Consider the following 25,315-nt stretch of genomic DNA (forward strand, 5'->3'; position numbering starts at 1 on the left):
CAGGCTCTCTGGGCCTCACCCCTAGATCCTGACTCCACTCGTCCAGGGATGGGCCCGGGAACTCTGCCGAGCAGCAGGGTGGAAAGGGGGTTTGTCTGTGAAGGATGTTTGCATCCTGTGCCTCAAATTAAACTCTGTCACGGGCGGTGGTCCACGTTGTGTTCACCCGTTCAGCTGCCGAATGTCTGTGTTGCGTCTGCTTCAGGCCCGCCGCGAATGGTGCATTCGGGGCCTGTGTGCGGTCAGGCACCTGCTGTCAGTGTCCTCGGAGGGCCGCCTGGGAGCGGGTGCCCGTCTCCCTCTGGAGGAGCTGTGGACTGTCTTCCCCAGAGGCTGCACCCTGCACGCCCCGCCCGCCACGCGCAGCCAGCTTCTCCAACGCGCGCGATGGGCTGCTTCTTCTCTCCCTTTTAGGTCATTAATGGTCATGATCCAGGAGGCAGGAAGGGACAGGAGCCGAGGTCCCCTGAGCGGGGTTTAGTAATCTGAAGCTCGCTGCAGGGATATGGTGACGCTTGTTCCATTGTACTAATTCTTGACCATAAAACATTTATGGAACGTTCCGTGGCTGAGGCTGCTCCAGCAGTGCTTTTCCCCGTGGCTGTGTGGGGCGGCCAAGGGTCCCGGGGTGCGGTCCCAGTGACAGGTGATGGTAGGAGGGAGCTCTGGGGCCACCCTTACGGATGCGGGCCTGGGGCACACGAGGCAGCGGGACGCGTGGAGTGACGGCCCCTGGCCTCTCGTGCCCTGCGTGCTTGTGGCATGGCCTCGGGGGGCGCGGCGGGGGATGTGAGCCCCCAGCCGGACAGCTGTGTCGCTGTGTCGGGTAGCTGAGTGTGCCGCCCCGTGCGTCATGGAGTGCTGGCTGGACTCGTTCTGAACCCTGCGGTGACCACTCTTTGGGGCTTCCGTGGCTTGTCTCCAGGGGCGACGGGAGCCTTGCACTGCTGCTCCCAGAGGGCACGTCAGGGACTCTGGACCTTGAGGCTTAGCACTGCTTCCGTCAGGCCTTTTTGAATGGTGTTCAGGAGACGTGCTGAGTCGGCGAGGAGACTGCTGTCACAAACGCACAGAAATGTTCACATAGCACCGTTGGCGAGAACCAAAAAGTGGGAGGGGCCCACGCGCCCACCCGCCGGGAGCAGGCGCGTGCGCCGGGTCCCTGCGCCCGCGGAGCCGGCCGCTGATGCTGGTGCAGTTGGGATGGGCCTTGACTTCACTGCTCAGAGAGGCAGGGGCCACAGACAGATTCCTAATCAGGCTTACTGCTGCTGTGGAAAGGCTGCCCAGGTGACAAGCTCAGACATAAGGGACCTGGGAGCCGGCGGGCATCAGGCTAAGAGGAGCCCACCTGGTGGCTGGTGCCCTGGGAGCAGCTGGATGCCTGGGGCACCAAGGGCTAAAGTCGCTGCTCACAGCCGATCTCCCCCCAGCCCAGCTCCCTGTCTGTGTCCTCATACCTGGTCACAGCCCCAGGGCTAGCGCCATCTGGTCTGCCTGTGCTTTGTGCACTTGATGCTCTTCCTGGGTGGCCACAGGGGCCTGGCCCTGCCCTTCCCTCCCCAGCCAGCTGCTCCCCTTCCAGCCTCACTCCCGTGCCCCAGGAGGCCTGTGAAGGTGAAGGAATCGCAGGCCCGATTGCATCAAAGTGTTTTCTCCTAATAACGGCGTTGTTAGACGCACAGCTCAGGGGTTTTTACTGCATTCACAGTCACGCAGCTCTCACCACAACCAGTTTTAGAACATTCCGTTATCCCAAAAAGCAACCCCCTCCTCGTGAAGTCATCCCTTTTCCCTTCCCCCAGCCCCTGGCAACCAAGAATCCGCTTCCTGTCTCTGTGGATTAGCCTCTTCTGGACATGTCGCTTAAACAGAATCAAATGCCACATGACCTTTTGTTTTGGGTCTGGCTTTTCTCTGAAATAATTATTCTTGACTGTATTAGGCACTCAGAATTTCTCAATCTCTTTTCCTCTCAGGCAAAGTATATCTCTCAGTGCATCGATGAAATCAAGCAAGAACTGAAGCAGGACAACATCGCAGTGAAGGCAAACGCAGTCTGCAAGCTGACGTATGTAAGTGCCGCGGCTGTGCGCAGGGCCGGCGCTCCACGCGACGCTCGCAGTCAGGCCGGCTGTCCACCCGTCACCCGTCCACCCCGCCATCCACCTGTCCATTGTCCGTCCGTCTGTCCATTTCTCCATCTCGTTGTCCGTTGTATGTCTGTCCGTCCATCCCTCCATCTACTTGTCTATTGTCTGTCCATCAATTCTTCCATCCGCTTGTCCATTGTCCGTCTGTCCGTCTCGCCATCTACTTTTCCATTGTCTGTCCATCCATCCTTCCATCCACTTGTCCACCGTCCATCTATTCGTCCATCCTTCCATCTCCTCATCCATTGTCCGTCTGTCTGTCCCTCCCTCCACTTATACATTGTCTGTCTGTCCAGCTTTCCCTCCATCCTCTCGTCCGTTGTCCGTCTTTCAATCCATCCCTTTATCCGTTGGTCCGTCGTCCACCTGCCAAACATTGCGTGACACTATCAGCTCTAGGCACCTGCCTTGGGGCACACGGGGCTAATTCTTAGAGTCGAGATAGGGAGGAAGGGAGGGGTGCCAGGATTATCAGATGGCACAGGGTGTGGCGGAGCCCCTGACCCAGGGACTGGTGGGGCCCTTACCCACATGGAGGTCAGCAGAAGCACCCTCAGCTCCCTGTGGGTGGCACTAGGAAGCCTACAGAGGGGCTTTGAACCATCCTGGGCCGGGTCTCTGCGTGGTTCCCTGCCAGGCTGCTGGGGTCTCTGGTCGGCATGGGAGCCTAGGCCAGGAGGGGGTCAGACCAGGAGGGAGCCTGGTCAGAGAGGGCGACTAGGGGTTTGTGGGGCAAGCGTCCCCTCTCATTGTAGATTTCATGAGTATCATCATAGGGAATTTTAACCAGGCACGGCTGCTGGAATTTCACCTGCAGCCATCCATCCTCCCATAGCGTTTGCGGTCACCCTGTATTCTGCAAGGTGAAGGCTAACTGGTCAGAAAACATGAGATTCCCTGGGCTGTGTTCAGACTGCGAATGGCATGTGTCCTTCCACAAGCCAAGACAGGACGCTGGGCTCTAGAGCTTAAGCTTGGCTTGCGAACGAGTCCCTTCCTTCTTAACAGTTGCAAATGTTGGGGTACGACATCAGCTGGGCTGCCTTCAACATCATAGAAGTGATGAGCGCCTCCAAGTTCACATTCAAGGTAGTTTGCTTTGGGGCCTGTTGCCATGGCAATGGGGGCTGGGGAGGAGTGGGCCCTGATAGAGGGAGGACAGGGTCCCCTGGCCACCCATACAGTCTGTTCTATAGGCAGAGGCTGTGCTATGAAAAAAACAGAATAACAAAAACACTAGTGACCTGCTCAGTTAAACCTTAGCCACACGGCCACCACACCTTCACAGGCTTTATCAAATTAGTGTTATTCACATAGCATTTTTTTAAAGTTTTAAGTAACGTTGCTTAAAGTATGAGTTTATGTGATCGCTTATGTATACTTTTAATACAAATGAAGATAAATTTGTAATTCTTTAAAAATAAACAACACCGACCATCTTACCCAGAGACCATCACTCGTCACCTTGTCCTGTGGCCTCGTGTCCATCTTCTGAGGGACGCTACCCGTGAGCAACTTGGGACACTGCTTTCTTTTCACTCTTAGACATGAGCGTGTCTCCTGTTTTAGTAAATAGCCTGAGAAACAGTCGTGAGGCTCTGGCCCATTTAATTTTCCTGCGTTGGCTTGGTTTTCGGTGAGAACGCGTACCGGCTGGCGGCTGAGGCTGCTTCCTGCCCCGAGGGCCCCAAGCACCTGCCTGCGGGTCCCCGCTGTGGCCAGGCCCAAGCTTCCTCTGAAGGACGCAGTCGTCCTGCCTGCCATTACTCTTAAGTAAAATGCCACACTTGTCAAAACTGGGGCAGTGCTCTGCGTGAGTGCCCAGGCATCACATACGTGTTCAGGTATGACGAGGTAGCCGCATCATTCTGGCAGAGAGATTTGAGTCCAGAAAAACTCAGCACTTGGGGTGGCTTCCTGCATGACGTCGTAAAAGCAGTTGCCGCCTGACAAGTGGAAGGACAGCGTTAGTGAGGGCTCTGTGGTTGGCAGACCTTAGAGGCCTGTCGGTTTCGAAGAGCACACGCTCCTGGAGTTTTACAGACCCTGGCTGGGTTCTTGAATGACGTCCCATGCCCACCCCGCTGTGGCCCCTGGGCCTGGGGGCTGCTCGGGGCACATCTCAGATGAAGGGCCGGGAGCTTCCCAGAGGGCACTCAGGCCCCTAGTCTCACCTCACGCTCCGTCTGTTCCACCCGACAGCGCATCGGCTACCTCGCTGCTTCCCAGTGCTTTCACGAAGGAACCGACGTCATCATGCTGACGACCAACCAGATCCGCAAGGTAGGCCGCCCGTCCCGCAGGCCCCTCGGCCTCCTCGGCCTTGGCTGGGCTCCTTTGGCCCCACGTTGAGTGTCTGTTCTGCACGCTGGTTTTCTGTCACTTACGTTTGAGTGGAAGGCGCTGAGGTTGGCAGGGTCTCGCTGTCATTCCCTTAGCAAGCAGTCTTGCGCCCGCAGCCTTGTCATTCGCAAGAGACACCCAGACTTGCACCTGGGCTGCTGGGGGAGTTGGAGGCTCACCGCGCTGCCCGTCTGTCCCCTGTGGGCCGCTCTCCTCTCCCGGAGTGCCTGCTGAGGTTCCGCCCCTGGCCTCTCAGGTCAGACCGTGTGCACATTTCAGTCGCGTGTAAGCGTGTTTTTTAAGTGGCTTTTGAAGACTGCCAGGTAATACACTTCTTCTCCGGTCCCAGTACTGTGAGCATCTTTTGTTTCTCACCTGATCGTGGAGTGGACAGAGGGGCATGTCGGTGAGATGGGGGACTCGCCTCTCCCGGTCTCAGACCGTGTGCTGGAGACCAGAGCTCTGGGGTGCTAGTGGCCAGGGCCAGATTCCCACGAGCGCTGGTCGCCCCGCACGGTGACCCGGGGACCTTGGAGTGGGCTCCCAGGCGGACGCTGTGGGCAGGCAGGCTGGCCGTGCGGGCAGCTGAGATGGGGGTCTGGGAATTCGGCACTGCCACACTCACGGTTTGGGGGGCCGACTCACAGCTGCGGGCCAGGCTGCTCAGCAGTGCTGCAGAGTCTAGGTGCCGGGGCGGGGGGCGGTGCCGCCTTGGCCGGGAGTGGCTCTGGGGAGGACGAGGGGGCTGGGCAAGCGCTCCACGCGGGGCACTGGGACAGAGAACGGGAGGGGAGCAAAGAGAGGCGGGCGAAGGGGCTCTGGTCCCCCGGGTGCCGGGACGCCAGCTAGCCCGCCGAGGCCCAGCCGTGGTCTTCCTGCTGGGCATCTTGGCGCGTCCTGGCCCCTGCCTGCCCTTTGGCAACGACCTCGAGTCAGGCACAGGTGTGCCCGTAACGACCTTGACCACTGCCGCCGCGCCCGCTGCCCCTGGCGGTCTCAGCCTCACGCACAGAGTCCCATTTTTACGCAGCCCCGCCTGCCACTGCCGTCCCTCTCGTTCGCGCCCCCGGCGTTGGCAGCCCGCGTGTTCGGTTTTAAGTGAACCCGAGACTCCTGAGCGCAGCCGCCGCACACCTGCCTGCCGGGCGGGGCGCCCTCTCCGCGGGCCCCCCTTCTGCGCGGCCATGTGGCCGCGCTGCTGGCCCTTTGCGCCTCACACTGGGAGGCAGGTCTGGCCATTCGGGCCCCGGTTCTGCGCCATGGGTTCCTAGGTGGTGGTCTCTCTGCAGCCTGGCCTGGAGGGACTTTAAAAGCGACCATTTCCACGTCACTGTCACAGTCCAGAGCTTAACTCCTAGATCGCACCTTGGTATTATTTTGCCACACGTCAGTGTATGAAAGTTTCGCGGGTTCTTTTTGAGGCGTCTGCTCAAACGTGAGCTTGTGATATAAAACAGCCTTTGCCACACGCCATGAGTGGGGACACTTCTGCCACCGTGCTCAGAGTGGAGTGGAGGGCCACCGGTGGATGGCATCAGAGCGGGGTGGGGCGCAGGCTGAACCTTCCGCTTTGGGAGGGGCCCGGAGCAGTGGCCCCTAGGCATGGGGGAGACACCCCAGAGGAAGCAGAGGCGACAGGGCTCCCTGCCGTGGGCCCGATGGGTGTTTGGGGCCAGCTGGCCAAGCCGCTTCCTCTGGAGCCCAGGCCTCATTGCGCCCCTCGGATATGGGCCGTGCGGGGTATGGGGACACCCTCCTCTTACACCCATGCCACTCTCCTCTTGGTGACAGCGAGGATCTGGCTGTTCCATGTCACTCCTCGGCCTGGCAGGGGCATGGGGCCCAGGTGATGCGTGCTTGGCACCCGCCCCAACCCTCTTCCCCCCCTTGCAGGACCTGAGCAGCCCCAGCCAGTACGACACTGGTGTGGCCCTGACCGGCCTGTCCTGTTTTGTTACCCCAGATCTTGCCAGAGACTTGGCCAACGACATCATGACACTGGTGAGTGTGCCTTTGCTCTGCGAGGGGATTTGGAAATCACGGGCGCGGGGAGGGCCGAGGCTGAGTGTCACGCAAGACCCCCCAGGCGTGCGGCAGTGGGCCGGGGTCCCCGGGGGGAGTCGGGGAACACACTCAGCGGCTTCACCCCCATCGGCGTCGTTCTCGCATTTTTCCTTTATCTCCTTTGAAACAGTCCTCTTTGGGGGAGGGGTGGGTGTCGCTGGTGGGCGAGGTTTGGCTGAGGACGCTCAGCCACGTGGTCAGGCACATGACCTGTCAGTCACTGTTTTACTGAAGCTTAAGTGACCGAAGCAGTTGTCTCAACAGGTGGCATAATCAGGGTGACACTTTGCTTCCTTCCCCATCCCGATGCCATTATCACTGTCTGACCACAGATCGCTGCTCAGGGCTCAGTTGACCCAAGAGGCATAAGCCCAGCCAGTCTTGTCCTCCAGGGTGTCCAGAACGTCACCTCAAACATGAATGTCTTGGAAATCACGACCTCCCAAGACACTGCGCTGGGTCTTCAGGGGAGCGGCTTTCCTCTGTCACCACAGCCTTGTGGAAGGCCGCTCTGTCTTTAGGCGGTCAGCCTGTTCGCTGTGCAGCTGGGCAGGCTGCCCCCCACTCCCGCCCCGTCCCCCCCCTCAAGAGGACTAGATTCTAGATTCAGCAGCCCAACCCTTGGCCTCCTGCCGTCAGGTGTTTTATGCAAACGCGGCCCCGCCCATTTGTTCACAGGGTCTCATGGCAGCTTCTGGGCTCAAAGGCAAAGGCCAAGCCGAGTAATTGGACAGCGACCTGGCCCACCCAGCCGAAAATCTTGACATTTAGATGATTTCAGAAAGTGTGCTGATCAGTCTAGGCGGCAGCAGTTCGAGCCCACAGGGGGCACTAGTGAGCCGCTCACAGGGCCGGGGTAGCTCTCGCAGGAGGTGGCGCCCGGGAGGGGGGGGCCTTGGCCCCTCGGCATCCTGCACTGGGGGCAGCCGAGCCCTGTGTTGGCAGGCAGAGGCACCCTTCAAAGTGTGGCCTTCCTTTCCTGCCCGCGGCCGTTCACTGGGCCCCAGGGAGCCAAGGAGGAGAGTCAGCCCGCGGAGGCCAGGTGTAGGGTCGCGGATGCAGGGCGGCAGGTTTTGGTTCCGCCAAGGACACTGCTGAGTGATCCCTGGGTTGGTGGGGCTTGAAGGTGGGAAGCTGGAGAAAGGGTTTTCTTCCGGGGAATGGAGGTGAGATGTGAGCATTGTAGGAGGAGAGGAGGGCAGGTGTGAAGGTGAGTATGCAGGTGAGCTGGGAAGGTGTGGCAGGTGAGCACACAGGTGCACAGGGCATAGCGTCAAGGGGAACCGACTGACATCTGCTCCTACAGATGTCGCACACCAAGCCGTACATCCGGAAGAAGGCTGTGCTGATCATGTACAAGGTGTTTCTGAAGTACCCCGAGTCTCTGCGCCCCGCCTTTCCCCGCCTGAAGGAGAAGCTGGAGGACCCCGACCCTGGTTCGTTGGTATAAGATGGGGACTGTGCAGGGCCATAGTGTCTGGGGCCTGGTAGGGGGTGTTGTGAGGTAGGTGTGCAGGGCACTAGGTCCCTAGAGATCTGAGCTACAGCCCCTGTCCAGAGGCATCTCCAGAAGGTTTCTGGCGCCACCACGAGGAGGTCGGGCCCTGGCATCCGCCGTTTCTCCAGGCAGCCCTGGTCCCGTTTATTGGTGCAGGATTTAGGCACCAAGATCGGGGTTCTGGGTATGCTCGTGCTTCTGGGGTGCGCACGTGCTGGGCCCTAAGTAGACCCCCGCGCACTAGGGAGGGCTCGTCTGGCCGTCGGCATGGTGGCTGCACGAGCTCACCCCGGTGCCTCCACGCGCCACACAGGGCCCAGCTCGGGCTGCCCTCCACAGGGGCCGGGGCTGAACAGATGTAGAGTAGCTTCTCTGAACCAAGCGCGGGGTCCAGCGTGTCTCGGGGGTCCGCCCTGCGTCACGGGGAGTTACAGAGTGCAGAGAGGTCCGCGTGGGCAGCAGCCAAGGCAGCAGGCATGGCAGGCGGGGCGCAGGGGTGTGGCTGCCTGGGTGGAAGGCAACGCGGTCCCTTCATGTAGTGGATGGCCTGCCCCTCGTGTCTCTTGGATCGTGCAGGGCTCGGCCCCGCAGCCGTGGGCGAGGGGCAGCACCTGTTGCCTTGGGCTCGCTTCTTGGCCCTCTGGTGGTCTGGGCTCTGAGCGGTTGGGGCTTGGGCTGTGCCCAGAGGTGACGGGCACAGCACTGGGCACAAGTGGGGGCACTGACATGGAACGACCAGTCTGCCGAGGAAGCGCCTGGTTGATGGGGACCCCTCTTACATCATAGGGGTCCAGTCGGCAGCGGTCAACGTCATCTGCGAGCTGGCCAGGCGCAACCCCAAGAACTACCTTTCCCTGGCCCCGCTGTTCTTCAAGCTGATGACCTCCTCCACCAACAACTGGGTCCTCATCAAAATCATCAAGCTGGCAAGTGGCCCGACCTTCCTTCCTCGGCAGTGGCAAGGCTGTGGGGTGTCCTGGAATGCTCGCTGTGGGCACAGCGGTTGGGCTTGGCCGCTGTGGTGCGGAGACGCGGACGCGCCGTCCCGCCCCTGCTGCCTGTGGCTCACTGGCCTCTCTTCCCTAGTTTGGCGCTCTGACCCCCTTGGAGCCAAGGTTGGGCAAGAAGCTGATCGAGCCTCTCACCAACCTGATTCACAGGTGAGCCTCGGGCAGGCCTTTGCTCCTTGGGGCAGCCCAGGGAATGTTCTGGATCAAGATGCAAACGCGCGGTGTGAGTGCTGCAGACGGGCTGTGCCCGGCACCCGCCCGCCCTCCTGGGACGTGGCCGGGCTGCTGTCCCCTCTCAGGTTCTGAAACAGGAAACACAAAACAAAGGGAGGAAAGGCGCCCCCCTCAGCCCCGTCACCGCGGGCCTCGGTGGGCTCAGTGAAGAGCTGGCTGGGTAGATACGCTCCCACGGTCCCCCCCGCCCCGGGCTTCAGCCCCCCGGCTCACCATCTGATGAGATGCTGGAAGATAAATAGTTACAACAGGTTTCTGGGTTTGGGACAGTTTTGGTTATAAGTAACGAGTCACAGAGTTTACAGTGCAGCTCTGGTTTTCAGAGGGGATCGCAAGGCCATCGGCCACGTGAGTGGCAGGTGGACCAGCTGTGACAGCCGTGCTCCCTGGGGCACACGGGTGATCGGGCTCGAGAGCCCCCCTGTGGGAAGGAGTGTCGGGGGTAGGTGCGCTTGGTGCCCACCTCCGCCGTCAGTCTGGGCTGTGCTCCCAGATGGGGTCGCACCGGGGCTCTGGCTTTTGTGGTCTGCCTGCCCCGTGTGGCCACAGGCGACTGTCCCTCCGGCTCCCTGTTAGAGTAGAACCAGGCAGGGGTGTTCCAGGCTGCTAGAATTTTCTCCATGCTGCCAGAGCAGGAAGGGGATTTGCCTTTCCTTCATGGACGTCACACAGCTGGGAGGCGAGGGCAAAGGGCACCCATGGCCACCTGTGGTGACTAGGAGGCGGGTGCGCGCTGCCCCTACCCGCCCTGAGCCTCCGATGCCGTGGCTTTCAGACCTCAGTTGTCACAGCCGCATCTTCTCAGACACAGTGCAGAGTAGCACGGGCAGCCCTCACACCTCGTCTCTGTTTCCCCCCCCAGCACGTCTGCCATGTCCCTTCTCTACGAATGTGTGAACACCGTCATCGCAGGTGAGAGCCGCTTACCTGGATCTGGAACAGGAGGGTGCTGGTCCTGGTGGTGGGACTTGTGACAGGCCAGCCGCTGATGGCCATCCCCAGGCCCCACCGGTGTGTTGCAAGGTCACCTGTAGTCACAGGTTTCTGCCCTTACCCCCCAATTCCCACACCCTCAGCGCAGGAGGTTTCCTCCAGTCTCTGAGCCCCGCCTGGGCCCCTTGGGAAGTGTCACAGCCAGAACCCACTGCCCGTACCCAGCCTCCGGTGTCAGCTCCTGCTGCTCGTGGCCTAGTCCTCACGCCCGACACGGGCCTTCTTTGTTCTGTTTCTAAGCAAACCTCTGGCGTTATCCACCTCCCCTGTGGGTACCTAGGAACGGGGGTCCTCAGCAGATGGGCTTGTGAGACGCAGTCACATGTCCTCCTGGGAAGGTCTCCCAAGAGGCCCTTTGTGGGGGTCGGGACCCAGCGCAGGGTCCTGTGGAGCACTGCGGACGGTCATGTGTCCACCGCGCCAAGGAGTCACAGGGCCCCCCTCCCCCGGTGTCCGTTGCTCCTGGACCTGGCTGGCCGCCTCCTACATCACCGTCTGGTCCCTGTGTCCCTATGGCCGGGCATCTTGTAGACTGGCAGTGGGAGCTGGCGCCTCAGGGCCTCAGCCTCTCCTCCTCTGCCTGCCCTGGCTGGAGTGGCCGGGGAACAGCCTCGTGGTCCCTCCTCGTGGACCCACGGACAGCCTCACATTTAGCAATTCGTAGGAAGGTGGTACAGGGTCTGTGCCCCAAGCCTGTAGCTGCATGGCCTGGGCTATGACACTCGAGGCTCCATAACAGTGGAGAGGGAGGGTGGGCCTGCTCCGCGGCTGGTGCCTGGAGGTGGGGCATGCAGGCCCTGGAAAGAGGGCTTCTGCCCCTGGAAAGTTGGACAGAGCACGGTGGGACTGGAAATGGCTCTGGGGTGGATGGGGCTCTGGCAGAGCCTGTGTGGGGGCGTCACAGGGTCATTGGGCCTGGATTGTGTGGCTTGAGCTCCACGGAACTGTTTCGGGCAGAGATGCTTGGTGCCCCTGGAGTGTTCATCTGCCCTTGGCCACACAGACTCCATGCCTAGGGTTCTGAGGGGCTGGTCACGTAGGCGCCTCTGCCCGGCACGTCCAAGATCCTGGACCCCAGGGGGAGGGTGGTGCTCGGTGTGAACTGCGTGTTTGCACAGAGCGCTTAGCGCTGGGGGTCTGTCGGGGTGGTGGCAAGAGCCCCGGGGCCCAGTTCCAGCCGCCACCGAGGGCTAGCCCTGCAAGCCGGCCCTCCCGGGGAGCGCGCCAGCCCGCCACGTCCACCCTCCATGTGACGGTCGGCCAGGCCGAGCGTTCCTGCTGCGGCGGGCTTTCTGGCTGGGGCCCCCCACTGGACGCACAGTGGACAAGCCGAGGGGCTCCTGAGCCAGGGCCGTCTGTTTCAGTGCTCATCTCGCTGTCCTCCGGCATGCCCAACCACAGCGCCAGCATCCAGGTACGTCCCGGGCCGGCCGCGGCGAGGCGTCTTCCGCCCTCCGTCCCCACCTGGGAAGCCCTGCCCCGTGGCCTGACAGGCGCCACCACCATTCGTGCCCAGCACCCTGCACTGTGCAGTGGCTCCTGGTCCCCCTGCAGCCACCTAGACACGTGCCTGTTTTATCCCTTCTCCTGAGGTCCCCAGCCACCCTGGCTCTCCCGCTTCTTTGTGACCCCTGTAAATGCCATGTCCGCCCTGGAGCACAGAGCCCCAGGGGCTCCATAAGTGGCCTAGGGACTGTCGCGACGGTCGCCCTGTCGGTCTGGGGGCTGGGATTATATTTAAGTTGCACAAGGGACACAGTGGCACGGAAGGCACCGCTGCGCTGTCCCTGTGCTCTCTCACGTTGGCGCCCGTGGGAAGCCCCAGGGTGTCCCGCGCGTGTTCCGCGGGCCCTTCCGTGCACCCGCGCTGGGCGCCCGCTGCCGTCAGTGTCCTGGGCGGCGCCTGGGGCGGCCCCGCGTGGCGGTGGGCCCGGCGTGGCCGCACACGCCACCGCCTCCGGCGCGTCATCAGCACTGTCTCCCTGTTTGCAGCTTTGTGTCCAGAAGTTGCGGATACTGATAGAAGACTCCGATCAGAACCGTAAGGCGCCCCCCTTGGTGGAGCTGTGTGCGTTCTCCCCGGGAGGCGTTGGCCGCGGCGACTCACGGCTCCCTGGTGGCTTTCCCGCCTGGCTGCGTGCACTTTTCCTCTGTAGTCGTGTTCTGTTGAGAAGTTCTAGCCAGTGACACTGGTGGTCCGCGCTTCCAGAGCTGTTTGTTTGGGGCAGGGCCAGCCCGTAACTTTTTTAGCTTTGAGGCCACATGGTCCTCGCTGCTGTAGCTCAGGAGCCGCCTCACTGACGATATGTACGTGACAGGCGCGGCTGTGGGCCAGTTCGGTATCATCTGCAGAGCAGGCTTTAGGCTGGACATGGCCTGTGGGCGGCAGTTTGTCACTCTTGGTTTAGATGATCTCGCATCGGGGCCTACAGGGGCGCTTGGGGGCCCCTGGTATGTGAGGGTCTCACCAGGCCTGCGGGGCCTGGGACGCCTCTGTCCACTCTCCCAGTGCAGGCCAGGCAGAAAGTCGGGTGTCATGTGCATTGCCACACTTGGAACGTGTCAGCAACCACTTTGACAGCAGAGATAACAGTGCCGAGCAGGGGGGGTCTGCCCCTTGCTTCTCGATGCCCCACCCTGAGAATATCCTTCGAGTCCACCAGGGCACCCAGGCTGTCAGGGCTGAGCGGTGGGCCATGCTGCAGGCGGTATCGGCCTCTGAGTCTGTCGTGGCGCACCGTGACAGCGTCTGTGTCTCGCATTCCCTCAGTGAAGTACCTGGGGTTGCTGGCCATGTCCAAGATCCTGAGAACGCACCCCAAGTCTGTGCAGGCCCACAAGGACCTCGTCCTGCAGTGCCTGGATGACAAGGATGAGTCCATCCGGCTGCGTGCCCTCGACCTCCTGTACGGAATGGTGCGTGCCCCCGGGTGGGGTGGCCACGACTCCACGTCCCCGTACCCGGCCCGCCCTCACCAATGCTCCTCCTCCCTAGGTGTCCAAGAAGAGCCTGATGGAGATTGTCAAGAAGCTGATGAGCCACGTGGACAAGGCCGAGGGCACGGCGTACCGGGACGAGCTGCTGACCAAGATCGTTGACATCTGCAGCCAGGCCAACTACCAGCACATCACCAACTTTGAGTGGTGCGTCCCCCGCCCTGGGCATGTGGGACAAGCAGCCTGCCGGGCGCGTCTCAGCAGCCCCCTCCCGCAGGTACATCAGCATCCTGGCGGAGCTGACCCGGCTGGAGGGCACCCGCCATGGCCACCTCATCGCCTCGCAGATGCTGGACGTGGCCATCCGTGTGAAGGCCATCCGCAAGTTTGCTGTGTCGCAGATGTCCGTGCTGCTTGACAGCGCCCACCTCCTGGCCAGCAGCACCCAGCGCAACGGGATCTGTGAGGTGCTCTACGCCGCTGCCTGGATCTGCGGGGAGTTCTCCGAGTGAGTGGGTGCCCGGGCCCCCGGATCCTGGGTTCCCAGGAGGAGGGCACAAGGGATGAGGGAGCGTGCCCAGCAGTCCCTTCTCTGGCACCGGCTGCACCAAAGCCCGGTTCCCCCGGCATGGCTTTCGGGCCCTTCCTCACTGGGGACCAGTCCCTGTAAGCTGGGGGACCCAGGGCCTGCCGTCCTCGCAGGCGTGGGGTCTCTTCCTGAGTCTGCCTTCCTGTCCTTGCCCGTTACTCTTTGTTCATCACAGACTCTCGCGGGGGACCAGTGTTTTTGTTTTTGTGTTTTTCCTTTTATTTATTTGGCTATTCAGGAGTTGTTTGTGTCACGTCGTTGCCATGGTTTCTCCTTTCCTCTCCGTAGTCCCTGTCTCTGGCCGGGGTCGGGAGCATGCCCCCCAACCCCCAGAGCAGGGCGCCTGCCCTCTCTTCCTGGCTCCTGGAAAACCCCAGGTGAGGGCCGGTGGGCGTGCACTCACGTGACCTCCTGCTCTCAGGCACCTGCAGGAGCCCCACCAGACCCTGGAGGCCATGCTGCGGCCCAAGGTCACCACCCTGCCGGGCCACATCCAGGCGGTGTACGTGCAGAACGTGGTGAAGCTGTACGCGTCCATCCTGCAGCAGAAGGAGCGGGCCGCGGACGCCGAGGCGGCGCAGGAGCTCACCCAGCTCCTGGTGGAGCGGCTGCCGCAGTTCGTGCAGAGCGCGGACCTGGAGGTCCAGGAGCGGGTACGCGCCGGCCGCGGGCTCCTCAGGGCACAGGCAGCACCCACCGAGGATGGGGGTGCGTCAGCTGGGAGGCGACCTCAGGGTGTGCGTTCGGCAGACTTGAGTCATTCGGCCCAAGAGGGAGACGTCCACGTGGTGGCAGGGTTCTGGGGGCGGGCGCGCTGCTGCTCACCGCAGAGGAGCCGGGTTGGCGCAAGCTGAGAGTCGCAACGTGGGCATTGACGGTCAGGTGGCCTGGCTTCTGGCGGCGCCCTGGCGGCATGGAGCTTCTCAGGTTCCCACACCACACGTGGTACTTCCTAGTGCTCAGTGGACCCCGGTGTTCTCTGAGATCGAGGGTAGGTGTGTGGCGTTAGCCTGCCCAGTGGCTGGGGACCCTGGTTCCCGTGGCAGACTGCGGCCAGACACTGCGCTCCTGGGAGCCCGGTGCTGAAGCTGCATACCCCTGCTGGCATCTGGGGCGCAGCCCTGCCCGGGCAGTTCTTATGGCACGGTGTGTCCCTTGTGGTCCCCAAGTCTGTCCCTCACTTCCTTTAGTTGAAGACTGTGGTCGGGCTGGTTTCTTCCTGGTTGGATCCTTTCTCAGCTGAAGGCTCCCCGGGGAGCCTTCTGAATGTCCCCATCAGGGCTCCAGCCTTCCCTGGGATGGGCCTCCGCACGGGCTGAGAGACGCCCTGCAGGTGCCGCGTGGCTTTCGCAGCCCCGTTCTCCATGACTCACCCATGTCCCTCCGCGGCCCCCGCAGGCATCCTGCATCTTGCACCTTGTCAAGCACATCCAGAAGCTTCAGGCCAAGGACGTGCCAGTGGCAGACGAAGTGAGTGCCCTCTTCGCCGGGGAGCTGAACCCTGTGGCTCCCAAAGCCCAGAAGAAGGTTCCGGTCCCCGAAGGGTGAGCTGTGTGGCCCGTCAGAGGACACGGAGCCGGGGGCAGGTTGCTGGCCCCAGGAGGGGTGGTGGGAGCAGCACCGCACCCTGAATCTGAGTGCAGGCCGGGCAGGGCCCGGAGTGAGGGCCTCCGTGCCTGAGCGCCCGTAGATTGGACAGGCCGTCTCATAGGCCATGTCGGGTGCTCACCAACGCTCGGGGGCCCTTGTCGGTCCCATGCCTGGTCCCCCCACCCCTGGGAAGCGGGTCTGCTGGTGGCCCTTGCCCACAAATCTCTGCAGGAGGCAGCCCAAGGCTACGTGGGGGCCCAGAATACAGGGAGGGCTGCAAGGGACAGCCTGACTCCAGGGTCCCCTGGGCTCTGTCTCATCCGCCGTGACCCCTGCTGTGAGTGTCCCAGGGTCAGGTGCACGGGCTGGAGCCACTGTGTGACCTCGCCGTGTCCTGCAGCCTGGACCTGGACGCCTGGATCAATGAGCCGCCGTCTGACAGCGAGTCTGAGGATGAGACGCCCAAGGCCATCTTCCACGACGAGGAGCAGCGACCTGTAAAGCAGCGGCCACCTGAGGCCGACGAGGAGGAGCTGGCCCGGGTGAGCCCCGTGGCTCCCACTGAGCAGGCTCCGCGCCGCACTGTCCCCTGGGCGTGCCGGCTGGGCCCAGCCTTGGTGTCAGAGTCGGGTTTTGCCGGAACGAGAAGTTTCTCTCTTCTCGACCCCAGAGCTCCCTGGAGGAAGCCTCGGGGGCCCGGCCTGGCTCTGGTCTCAGCTGTGTCCCCACTCCTGCTCCCTCCCACTGCCAGCCCCAGTCTCCCTGTGGTCCCAGGCCCACAGGAAAGCGCCAAGGGCCCCACAGCGGGGAGGGCGCAAAGCTCGTGTCCCACGTGTTCACTGGCCTCGACTCCTGTTCCCACAGCGCCGAGAAGCCCGGAAGCAGGAGCAGGCCAACAACCCATTCTACATCAAAAGTTCCCCGTCTCCCCAAAAGGTAAGGCCATCCCGGAACGGTCTCCAGAGACGTCCCCACAGCCATTCCAGGGCGCGCACCAGGCCCCCGTCTTGGTACAGCTAGCGGCAGGAATTCAAGGGGTTCCTGAATGGAGCCAGGGTTCAAGCCAGGCCACGCGCAGTGCCCGAGTTCAGGCTGCTCTGAGCAGCGGGTCCCAGGAGGCTGCGGAGGTGGCGCCTCTGGGTGGAGGACGCGGACACAAGGGTGTCCCACCTGACCGGAACAGTCTAGATCTTGACCTGGGGTGGTGCCTGTTGCCTTCATTGGCACCCTCCACCCAGCAGCCCGCCATCAGGAGCATGTTGGGCTCCCCGAGGGGTCCAGCTCCATGTGACAGGTGCTCAGGTCCTGCTTGGGATTGCTGGGTCTCCTGGTGACACTGCTCAGCCTCCTGAGGGGCCCGCAGACCCTGCCCGGCCTGCCGTGTGGAGGGCTACGATGGCCACACTCTGCCGCACCCACGTCACCTGGCTGATTCGTCCTGCCGTGGGGGGGAGGCGGGTCTGTCGTCGCACCTAGGTGTCAAGTCTGCTCTTTTTTTCTAATTTGGAAAACAAAGGGTTCAGAGGGAGGAGCTGACCGAGCGCTGCTTTGTGCTGCGGACTGTGCCCCCAGGAGGACCCTCGCTCCTGCGGGCGGGCGTACCTCACGCTGGGTGCTGGCCTCCTCGGGCGTGGTCACCCATCTGTCCAGCCCGCCCGGTAACACCTCGCTGTTTGCCTCTGCAGCGGTACCAGGACTCGCCCGGCGTGGAGCACATACCCGTGGTGCAAATCGACCTCTCGGTGCCCCTGAAGGTGCCAGGCAAGTGTCTGTGCCGACAGCCTGGGGACAGTAGGTGGCGTGAGCGTAGGGTGGTGAGGTTGGCGGAACACCAAGGGCCCGGTCCCCAGATCCCGTTCAGAAAGCCCTTGTCCACATCCAGGCAGCCCGGGGGACGGTGCCCGCAGGTCCCCTCGCCCCGTAGCGCGGGCCGTGGGGGCCGGGCGGGCTGAGCTGCGCTGTGCGCCCGCAGGCCTGCCCACGTCCGAGCAGTACGTGAAGCTAGAGGAGCAGCGGCGGCACCGGCAAAGGCTGGAGAAGGAGCGGCGGAGGCAGCGGAGGAAGGGCGCCAAGGGCAAGCCGCGGCGCCACAGCTCGCTGCACACCGAGAGCGACGAGGACATCGCCCCGGCCCAGCAGGTGGACATCGTCACCGAGGAGATGCCCGAGGTCCGCCCGCCCGGCACGTGCTGCCGTCGCCCCTGCCCAGGACGGGGGGTGGGCGCGGGCCGGGCTGAGTGGGTGTCCTCTCACGCGTCCACTTTCTCGTGGCCTCTGCTGGCCCGGACTGGACGCCTCGGGTGTAAGTGTGGACCTGGATGTCCATCTCGATTGGGGTCCCGCTGGGCTTGAGCTGGGGTCCGCAACAGGCTGGGCGACCTGGACCCCAAGTCCCTGTCTTTCCTCAGAACGCTCTGCCTAGTGATGAGGATGACAAAGACCCCAACGACCCGTACAGGGCCCTGGACATAGACTTGGATAAGTGAGTGCGGGGCTGGACTCAGGCCTGGGTCTCCTGGTGTGTCTGCGTCCTCGCCGTGCCTCTCCGTCCTGCGTTTTTTGCACAACGTGCAGAGAAAATGGGTGGCAGAGGGCTCTCCCTTTGGGCCGTGCATGTGCTGGGTGGCAGGGTCACGTACGGGGGGACCGGTCAGTAGTAGGGTCACATGTGGGAGAACAGATCTGGAGCCTGTGGGCTGGCAGGGGGCTCCTTCTGTGACCTGTCCCCCCTCCTCCCCATTCCGATGCAGGCCCTTAGCCGACAGTGAGAAGCTGCCAATCCAGAAACACAGAAACACTGAGACCTCCAAGTCCCCCGAGAACGAGGACATTCCCGTTGTGGGGAAGAAAAGCAAGAAGCCCAAAAAGAAAGAGAAGAAGCACAGAGAGAAAGAGCGGGAGAGAAAGAAAGAGAAGGAGCAGAGGGTGAGGCCGACACTCGGCGCGCCCGTCCTGCTGGAGGGGGCCGGGCCCTGCCCGCCGCCCTCGGTGGAACCCGGGCCGCTCCGTGTTCGCCCACGTGGCCCCGGGCTGCTGGGGTATCCCATAGGCTCCCCCTGGGCCCTCTCGGGTCCCTCCTGCTGCTTTGGCTGAAGCCCTGTCTGTCTGGTTTCAGAGTGAAGACTTAGATTTCTGGCTGTCCACCACGCCACCGCCTGCCGCCGCCCCAGCCCTGTCCACGGTAAGAGCCGGTGGGCGGGCGCCCTGTGCCAGCCCCACACCGTCCGCAGCTGGACACAGCTGCCTCCGTGAGGAGTGCGGGGACGCTCCCGGGTGCTGCCCACAGCAGCCCTTCCCCTCCGTAACCCATCAGACCTTCCCGGCCACCCAGGCCTCGGGTGTGGGAGGGTGTCGGGGGGACCCTCACACAGGTGAGTCAGGTTTGGGCCAGCTCCCGTGCCCCAGGTCTTGCCCAGGTAGCAACTGAGCATCTGGCCCTCGTGGCAGAGCCAGGGAGCAGCCGTGAATAGTCGCGACGCGGAGGTCGGTGGGCCCGGCCGCTCTGGGCTCTCGGCTCTGCAGTTAGGGCTCGGCGGCCCCAGGCCGGGTCTCCTCCCCTCTCTGCTGGCCACCTGCACTTCCTGCTTGCTGACGCGGCACGTGGCATGCTGGCGGAGGCCCGGGGCTCGTCGCTCTGCGGGTGTCCCGGCACACAGGCAGGGGACACTCCGTCCCAGGCCCAGGTGCCCCCCGAACCCCCACCACTGGGCTTCCTGCAGGAAGAGCCAGGGGCGAGCGCCACTGTCGCTGCCCTGGAGGAGGAGCACGAGGAGCCACAGCAGGCTGACGAGGGCGAGGAGGAGCGAGGCCGCGAGAAGGTGAGGGGGCCAGCTGCCTGGTCTCATGGGGCCGTGGGCCTGCACGGAGGCTGCAGGGCACCAGGCCTGGGCGCAGCGGAGGGCGCCGCTGCCCCGAGTCCCGCCCTGCGGTGGCGACCGCCTGGCAGGGCTCCGTCGCCGTGCGTGTGCTGCGGGGGTTTTCGCGACACTGACAGCCTGGTAAAGTGGATTGCTCACTGACGGGCAGTGTGTTCTCAGAGGTGTGCAGCCATCTTTGTCTGCTTCCAGAACATTCCATCACCGAAAAAATAACCCTGTCCCCAGCCCCTGACATCCACTTGCCCACTTCCTGTCTGGACACACCTGTTCTGGACGGTTCACGTAAATGGAATCACGCGCCGTGTGGCCGTGTGTGTCGGCATCTGTCACTGAGCGTTGTGTGTTCAGTCCATCCGCGTCGTGGCGCGTGTCCACACCTCCCCGCCTTTCACGGCCGAGTGGCGCTGCCCCGTGTGCACGGGCCGTGTGTGTCTGGGCATCCGGACGTGCCGCGGCCGTGTGCGGGCTCGTGCGGCCGGCCTCGCCTCCGCCGAGCCCCGGTGCCTTCGGGGGCTGCCGGGCCACCGTGCCGCGTTCGCGCTCGTTGGCCCCTGTGTTCCGGCCGCGGCCAGCTGGGCCTCGTCAGTTCCCCGTCCACCCGCACGTGTGCCCCATACCGGGCACACTCGGTCTCCATGTCTGAGGTCACGGTGTGAGGGGACGGTGGTGCCAGGGAAGTGGGGTGACCCTCTCTCTTGGCTTCAGAAACCCTCCAAGCATAAGAAGAAGAAGCACAAGAAAGAGAAGGAGGAGAGGTCCAAAGACAAGAAGAAGTCCAAGAAGAAGCCGCCTGCGGGCGACGGGGCGGCGGGGCCCGTGGAGAACGGCACGCTGGAGGAGGAGCCTCTCCCGGTGAGGGCGCTTCCCGCCCCCTGTGGCCCCGGAGCCTCGCTGTGGCTGTTGTCCCCGGCTGGCGGGGGGCGGGTGTCGGGCATAAACTCACGTCATCTAGGAATTCCTTGCCCCGCCCCCCCCCCCCCCGAGTCTCACAGTCCTAGTATTTTGCCCCAGGGCACCAGACAGCCTGTGGCAAGGCCCTGTTCTCTGGACGGGTGCGGCCTATGGCCCTGGGGACCCAAAGCTGAACCAGCTTCCTTTGTTCCCAGCCCATGTCCAGCTACTGCCTCCTAGCCGAGAATGCCTACGTTAAAATGGTGAGCAACGTGGGTGTCTTAAAGGCACGGGCACATGGCTTGGGGCTCTCTGCGCGGCGTCGTGGCTGCATGTGGGGGCGGGGGCTGCACCTCCCTGTCAGCGGCCTGCGGGAGAAGAACCAACAGCACAGGCGTGACAGCGCGTGTGGCCTCGAGGCCTCACTAGGGGCGGGGTCTGGGGCTGAGGGGCCAGCGAATTGTGTTCCGAGCAAAGGACAGGAACCTGGGACGCGTCCGCTCAGCCCCGGGGAGAGGGCCCGTCTTCACGGCAGGTGCTCCTCACACCCCTCGGGCCCCGTGCAGGCCTGGAAGGGGGCCCGCGGGCTCTGCCACACCAACTGACCCGGCTTGCTCCGCAGACGTATGACATCCAGGGCAGCCTGCAGAAAGACAGCCAGGTCACCGTGTCCATAGTCCTGGAGAATCAGAGTAGCAGCTTCCTGAAGAGCATGGAGCTCAACGTGCTGGACTCACTCAACACCAAGTTGGCCCGGCCCGAGGGCTCCTCTGTCCACGACGGCGTCCCTGTGCCTTTCCAGCTGCCTCCAGGTGAGCCGGCCACCGGCGTCCCCGGGACGTCTGGCTCCTCGTCCCACGGCCTTCCCTGGTCCCAGGGTGCCCACTCTGCCAGGGGTGGCCGGGCCCCTCCCAGGCCTCCCCCACACCGCTTCTCAGGCCCTGCTTGCCGTCTCGCCCTCGCCAGGCATCTCCAACGAAGCCCAGTTCGTGTTCACCATTCAGAGCATCGTCATGGCCCAGAAGCTCAAGGGGACCCTGTCTTTCATTGCCAAGGTGCGTGGGGCCTGCAGGACCCCAGTGCCACTTCGAGCACACCCAGAACCCAGGGACCAGTGTCCTGAGGGCGAGTGGAGTCCCAGATGGGAGTCACTGCCTGATGGCCTGGGCCGGCCCCGCGCCCCTCACCCTGCTCCCCTGCTCCCAGCAGAACGGTGAAGGGTCCACCCACGAGAAGCTGGACTTCAAGTTGCACTTCAGTTGCACCTCGTACTTGATCACGACACCGTGCTACAGGTGCGTGAGCCCGTTCCAGCCACACCGCCCACCTCCACCCCAGGGCCTGTGGCGGGGCCAGTGCGGGCCCACCCGCTTTCATGCCACGCGAGTCTGCGGTCACCTCAGACAGTTGTCAGACCTAAGGCGTGCACGGCACACGCGTCAGGTGTCCCGCTCGTAGTGAGCGTAGGAAGTCCGGCTCTGATGTGTCGGCAGCTCGGGCCACACACACACCACAGGCCTGGCAGCTCCAGCGGCAGACACGTCCCCTCCCTGTGGGCAGGCGAGGGTCAGAGGTCACCGCGCAGCGGGCTGGTCCCTCTGAGGCCTCCCTTGTTGGCGGGCGGGCGCCCCCTCCCCCTCCCCGCGTCCTCGTGGTCGTCCTCATCTCCTCTTGGGAGGACCGCAGTCGTGTTGGATCAGGTCCCATCCCAGTGACCTCAGTTTACCTTCACCGGCCCTTTAGAGACACTGCGTCCAGTGTGGTCACGTTTGGAGGTCCTGAGGTCAGGGCTTCAACATAAGAATTTAGGGGGACACCGTTCAGCCCACGACATCTTATAAGAGATCTCCCAAGTCGCAGGCAGCCAGGAGGGCTGGGTCTTTGCTTTGGTGACGGGGAACCTACCTGTCGTCAGCATCCCTGCCCTGTGTCCTCACAGCGACGCCTTTGCCAAGTTGTTGGAGTCTGGGGACCTGAGCATGAGCTCAGTCAGAGTCGATGGCATTAGCATGTCCTTCCAGAACCTCCTGGCGAAAATCTGTTTTCACCACCATTTTTCTGGTAAGGGGCCCGACGGGGCTGGGGGGAGGGCGCAGCCTCTGCGCACCGGGGGCCGCACGCCCTCACCCCCGCCCGGTCTGTTGCAGTGGTGGAGCGCGTGGGCTCCTGCGCCTCCCTGTACAGCCGCTCCATCCAGGGCCACCACGTCTGCCTGCTGGTGAAGAAGGTGAGTGCGAGGCCTCCGCCGGCCCCCCGGCCCCTCACCGTGCCCCGCACGTGCCCGCAGCTCCGAGTGCAGCGGGCCGAGTGCAGCCTGGCTGCTCCGCCGAGGCCCGGGGAGCTCGTGGTCGTGCGCACAGGCGGCCTGCCCTCACCTGTCGGGGCACTCGTGGCCCGAGGTGGGAGCTCCCTCCCATCCTGCACCCTCTGGGAGAGGCCTTGTGCGTGCGACGCATGTGTTTCTTCCTGACACGCTTTGCGGAATTCACCAGGGAAACCATCCGGGCCTGGAGCTCTCTTTTCTGAGAGCTTCGTTGTGGGGTTCTCGACGTCTCTATTTCCCCTCAGCTGAGCGTTGGTGGTTTGCGGTCTGTTTCGCCTAAGTTGCCAACGTGGGCAGAGTCGTCTGTGGGCCGCGCGCCGTCCGCGTGGCGCCCGAGCGGGCAGCAGGGACGCCTCCCTCCAGCCCGAGGGTCAGCAGTGTGCGTCGTCTCCGCTTTTTCCGTTATCCTGCAGGTTGACCTCTTCAAAGGTCACTTTAAAAAACAATTTTTAAAGAAAGTTACTGTTCCACAAATAAATCGCCTCGCGTTCTGCGCCTCCTCGCCTTCCTTCTGCCAGCCGCGGTTCAGTCTGCTCCCGGGAGTCTCTTTGGGGGGCGCTTGGGCCTCCCCGTGGGCCCCGCCTCACAGAGCATCCCTGCTGCGCCTCGGCTTTCACGCTGCTTTGGCTGCGCCCACGTCTCATTTTCGTTTCTGTGCACTTCAAAGCATTTCCTAACTTCCGCCAAGCCCGCTTCTCCAGCGCATGGCCCCGCATTCCCTTAATTGTTAGGTGTCTGGGCCACTGGTATCGCAGGGTCTTGGTGGCAGATGGACTCTGCTCAGTACGTGACGTCCGTGTCCATCCCGGGGTGTTTCCTTTGCTCTGAGGTCTCTTCTGTCCAGCACCAGGATAGCCACTCCCGCTTTCTTTCGACGGGTGCCTACGTGACACGTCTTTGCCTCGAAGCTCTCTGCGGCGTGATGTTTGAACGGATTCCCTGTTGGTGCACAGAGAATAGGTCACGTTGGTGATCCGTCCCGCCGGCCTGCCTTCCGAGTGCGGTGCTCACGGCACTGCTTACGCACGCGGGGTGCTGCCCGCTTGCCCCTTCTCGTGCTCACTGTGCTGCTCCGGCCTCCTTTCGACCCGTGGCCGGTGCTGAGCCCCGTTTTTATGTCTCTCTCGTGTTCCGCACGCTGTCTGTCGTGCAGGCTCCTGGGGACTCCAGCGTACGCAGCCTGTCACGGCCGACTTAGGACGTGGACACCTCACCGGTGGCCCGTCAGTTCCTCGACCCTCCCTCTGCGAGGCGGCCTCTCATGTGTCGCATCCGCAGACGTCGAAGACGCCATCGCAGCTCGTGCCACTCGGTTTTCTGCCCTCGGACGGACGCCGGAGCAGCCCTGAGAGCGGCGCGCTCTGCTCGCCCACGTCTGCCGTGTCTTCCGTTCCTCCCGGTCCACGTGCTGCTTCTGTCCGAAGGACTCAGTTCGGCAGCGGACCTGCCGCCCGCGAGCCCTGCGGGTCAGCGCGCAGCCTGCCATCCCTCAGGGCTGCCCTCGCCGCAGAGGGAATCGTGGCTCTGGCTCTTCCCTGTCGGTGCTGTGCCCCTCGACTCACAGTGGGGCTCCGTCCTGAGAAACCCGTCGTGGGTGGAAACGGGTCGGGAATTACTTAGTGCAGCTCACCTGCCGAACACCGGCACCGAGCCCGGCCCCCGGCAAGGGGCCGCGGAGCACGAGATCCGGAGACGCGGCGGCGCGGCACGCCGGCCCCGGGCTGGACCCGCGAGGTCGTGGCCAGAGCCCAGCAGCAGGGGGCTCGCACCGCTTGTCACCTGCGGGAAGGATCCAGACGCGAGTCCAAGTCCCCTTGACGCTGCGCGCATCTCGCGTTCACACCACCTTAGAGGCGAAGGGTCGTGCGTCAGAGCCCGTCTCTGTTAAAACCCGCTGCTCCCGTCCCGTCGGGCGCCCTGGGCTGACGGGAAGGCCACGCCCCTCTGCACCTTTTATGCAGGGTGCGACTTTCTCTCTGGCTGCTTTCAGCCGTTCCCTTGCTCCAGTTTTCAGCAGCTTGTGTTGTCTGGGCACTGACTCCTTCGGGTGTATCTGTTCAGAGTCTGCTGAATTTCATGGATCTGCGTTTAGGTTTTTTGAAAAATGTGGGGCGTTCTGCCTGTCATCCACTATCGCAGCGCCGCACGCTGTCCTCCTTGGGGACTCCGCGAACAGAGCCCACCCTGCTGCTCTTCAAGTCTCTGAGGCTCCTCTCAGCCACCCAGTCCCTCACGCGTGCTAGCCTGCTGTCAAGTTCACTGACTCTTCTCCGTCGTGTCCGTTGTGCTGTTGAGCCCATCCAGTGAGCGTTTGATTGCGGTTACGAGGTTTTCAGGTCTACAGTTTGCACCTGGCGGTTCTTCATGCTTTCCACTTGGTGGCTGGGATGCTATTGTCTTTGTTTCAAGAGTGTTGCGATCGTCAGTCGGAGACTCTGGAAGCAGCTGCTTTAACACCTGTCAGATCAAGCTGCCACCTGCCTTGTCTCCGCACGGGTTCTTAGTGGTCATTCTTTCTTTGTATCTCCGTTGCTTGGAACTGTACCCCGGGCGTTGTGAATGTGACGGCTCCGGGCCTCATCTGGCCTGCGGAGGGTGCTGATGGGCTCGGGCCGCAGGACTTCCGGCCCGGCGTCCGTCAGTCCTCGCAGCCTGCCTCCCCCGTGCCCGGCGTGCTCGGCGTCCGGCTGAGGCCCGTGCGTGCGGCGCGTCCGCAGACGAGCCCCCCGTTCCTGAACGGCTGTCCAGGCCTCCTCCGGTGCCTCCCGGTTCCAGCCACGGCCCGGTGCACCCAGGCCTCAGCTCCTCGTGG

The 25,315-nt window shown here is 63.2% G+C and overlaps 1 protein-coding gene across 7 annotated transcripts in view; it reads left to right on the forward strand.

Moving 5' to 3' along the window:
* AP3D1 (adaptor related protein complex 3 subunit delta 1) overlaps positions 1–25,315 on the forward strand; it is a 48,538-nt gene that overhangs the window by 21,916 nt on the left and 1,307 nt on the right. For 3 of the 7 annotated variants that reach the window (XM_036234169.1, XM_036234168.1, XM_036234171.1), the window contains 32 exons: positions 1,980–2,075; positions 3,162–3,242; positions 4,356–4,436; positions 6,390–6,497; positions 7,867–7,996; positions 8,845–8,984; positions 9,145–9,218; positions 10,165–10,214; positions 11,660–11,709; positions 12,288–12,336; positions 13,066–13,211; positions 13,291–13,439; positions 13,510–13,740; positions 14,243–14,474; positions 15,220–15,365; positions 15,812–15,953; positions 16,276–16,347; positions 17,097–17,172; positions 17,384–17,580; positions 17,820–17,893; positions 18,162–18,336; positions 18,527–18,592; positions 19,131–19,229; positions 19,995–20,141; positions 20,396–20,443; positions 20,803–20,992; positions 21,147–21,235; positions 21,390–21,475; positions 22,120–22,241; positions 22,328–22,407; positions 22,785–22,932; positions 23,657–24,138. In XM_036234169.1, coding sequence (XP_036090062.1) covers positions 3,168–3,242; positions 4,356–4,436; positions 6,390–6,497; positions 7,867–7,996; positions 8,845–8,984; positions 9,145–9,218; positions 10,165–10,214; positions 11,660–11,709; positions 12,288–12,336; positions 13,066–13,211; positions 13,291–13,439; positions 13,510–13,740; positions 14,243–14,474; positions 15,220–15,365; positions 15,812–15,953; positions 16,276–16,347; positions 17,097–17,172; positions 17,384–17,580; positions 17,820–17,893; positions 18,162–18,336; positions 18,527–18,592; positions 19,131–19,229; positions 19,995–20,141; positions 20,396–20,443; positions 20,803–20,992; positions 21,147–21,235; positions 21,390–21,475; positions 22,120–22,241; positions 22,328–22,407; positions 22,785–22,932; positions 23,657–24,123 — 3,939 coding nt within the window. In that variant the 5' untranslated portion in view covers positions 1,980–2,075; positions 3,162–3,167 and the 3' untranslated portion in view covers positions 24,124–24,138. Of the gene's footprint in view, positions 1–1,844; positions 2,076–3,161; positions 3,243–4,355; positions 4,437–6,389; positions 6,498–7,866; positions 7,997–8,844; positions 8,985–9,144; positions 9,219–10,164; positions 10,215–11,659; positions 11,710–12,287; positions 12,337–13,065; positions 13,212–13,290; positions 13,440–13,509; positions 13,741–14,242; positions 14,475–15,219; positions 15,366–15,811; positions 15,954–16,275; positions 16,348–17,096; positions 17,173–17,383; positions 17,581–17,819; positions 17,894–18,161; positions 18,337–18,526; positions 18,593–19,130; positions 19,230–19,994; positions 20,142–20,395; positions 20,444–20,802; positions 20,993–21,146; positions 21,236–21,389; positions 21,476–22,119; positions 22,242–22,327; positions 22,408–22,784; positions 22,933–23,656; positions 24,139–25,315 lie in introns of those variants that run through there. The other 4 variants (XM_036234170.1, XM_036234167.1, XM_036234172.1 and 1 more) reach the window with 4 other exon arrangements.

The sequence above is a fragment of the Rousettus aegyptiacus genome, unplaced genomic scaffold, assembly GCF_014176215.1.
Source record: "Rousettus aegyptiacus isolate mRouAeg1 unplaced genomic scaffold, mRouAeg1.p scaffold_m13_p_16, whole genome shotgun sequence".
Lineage (NCBI taxonomy): Eukaryota > Metazoa > Chordata > Mammalia > Chiroptera > Pteropodidae > Rousettus > Rousettus aegyptiacus.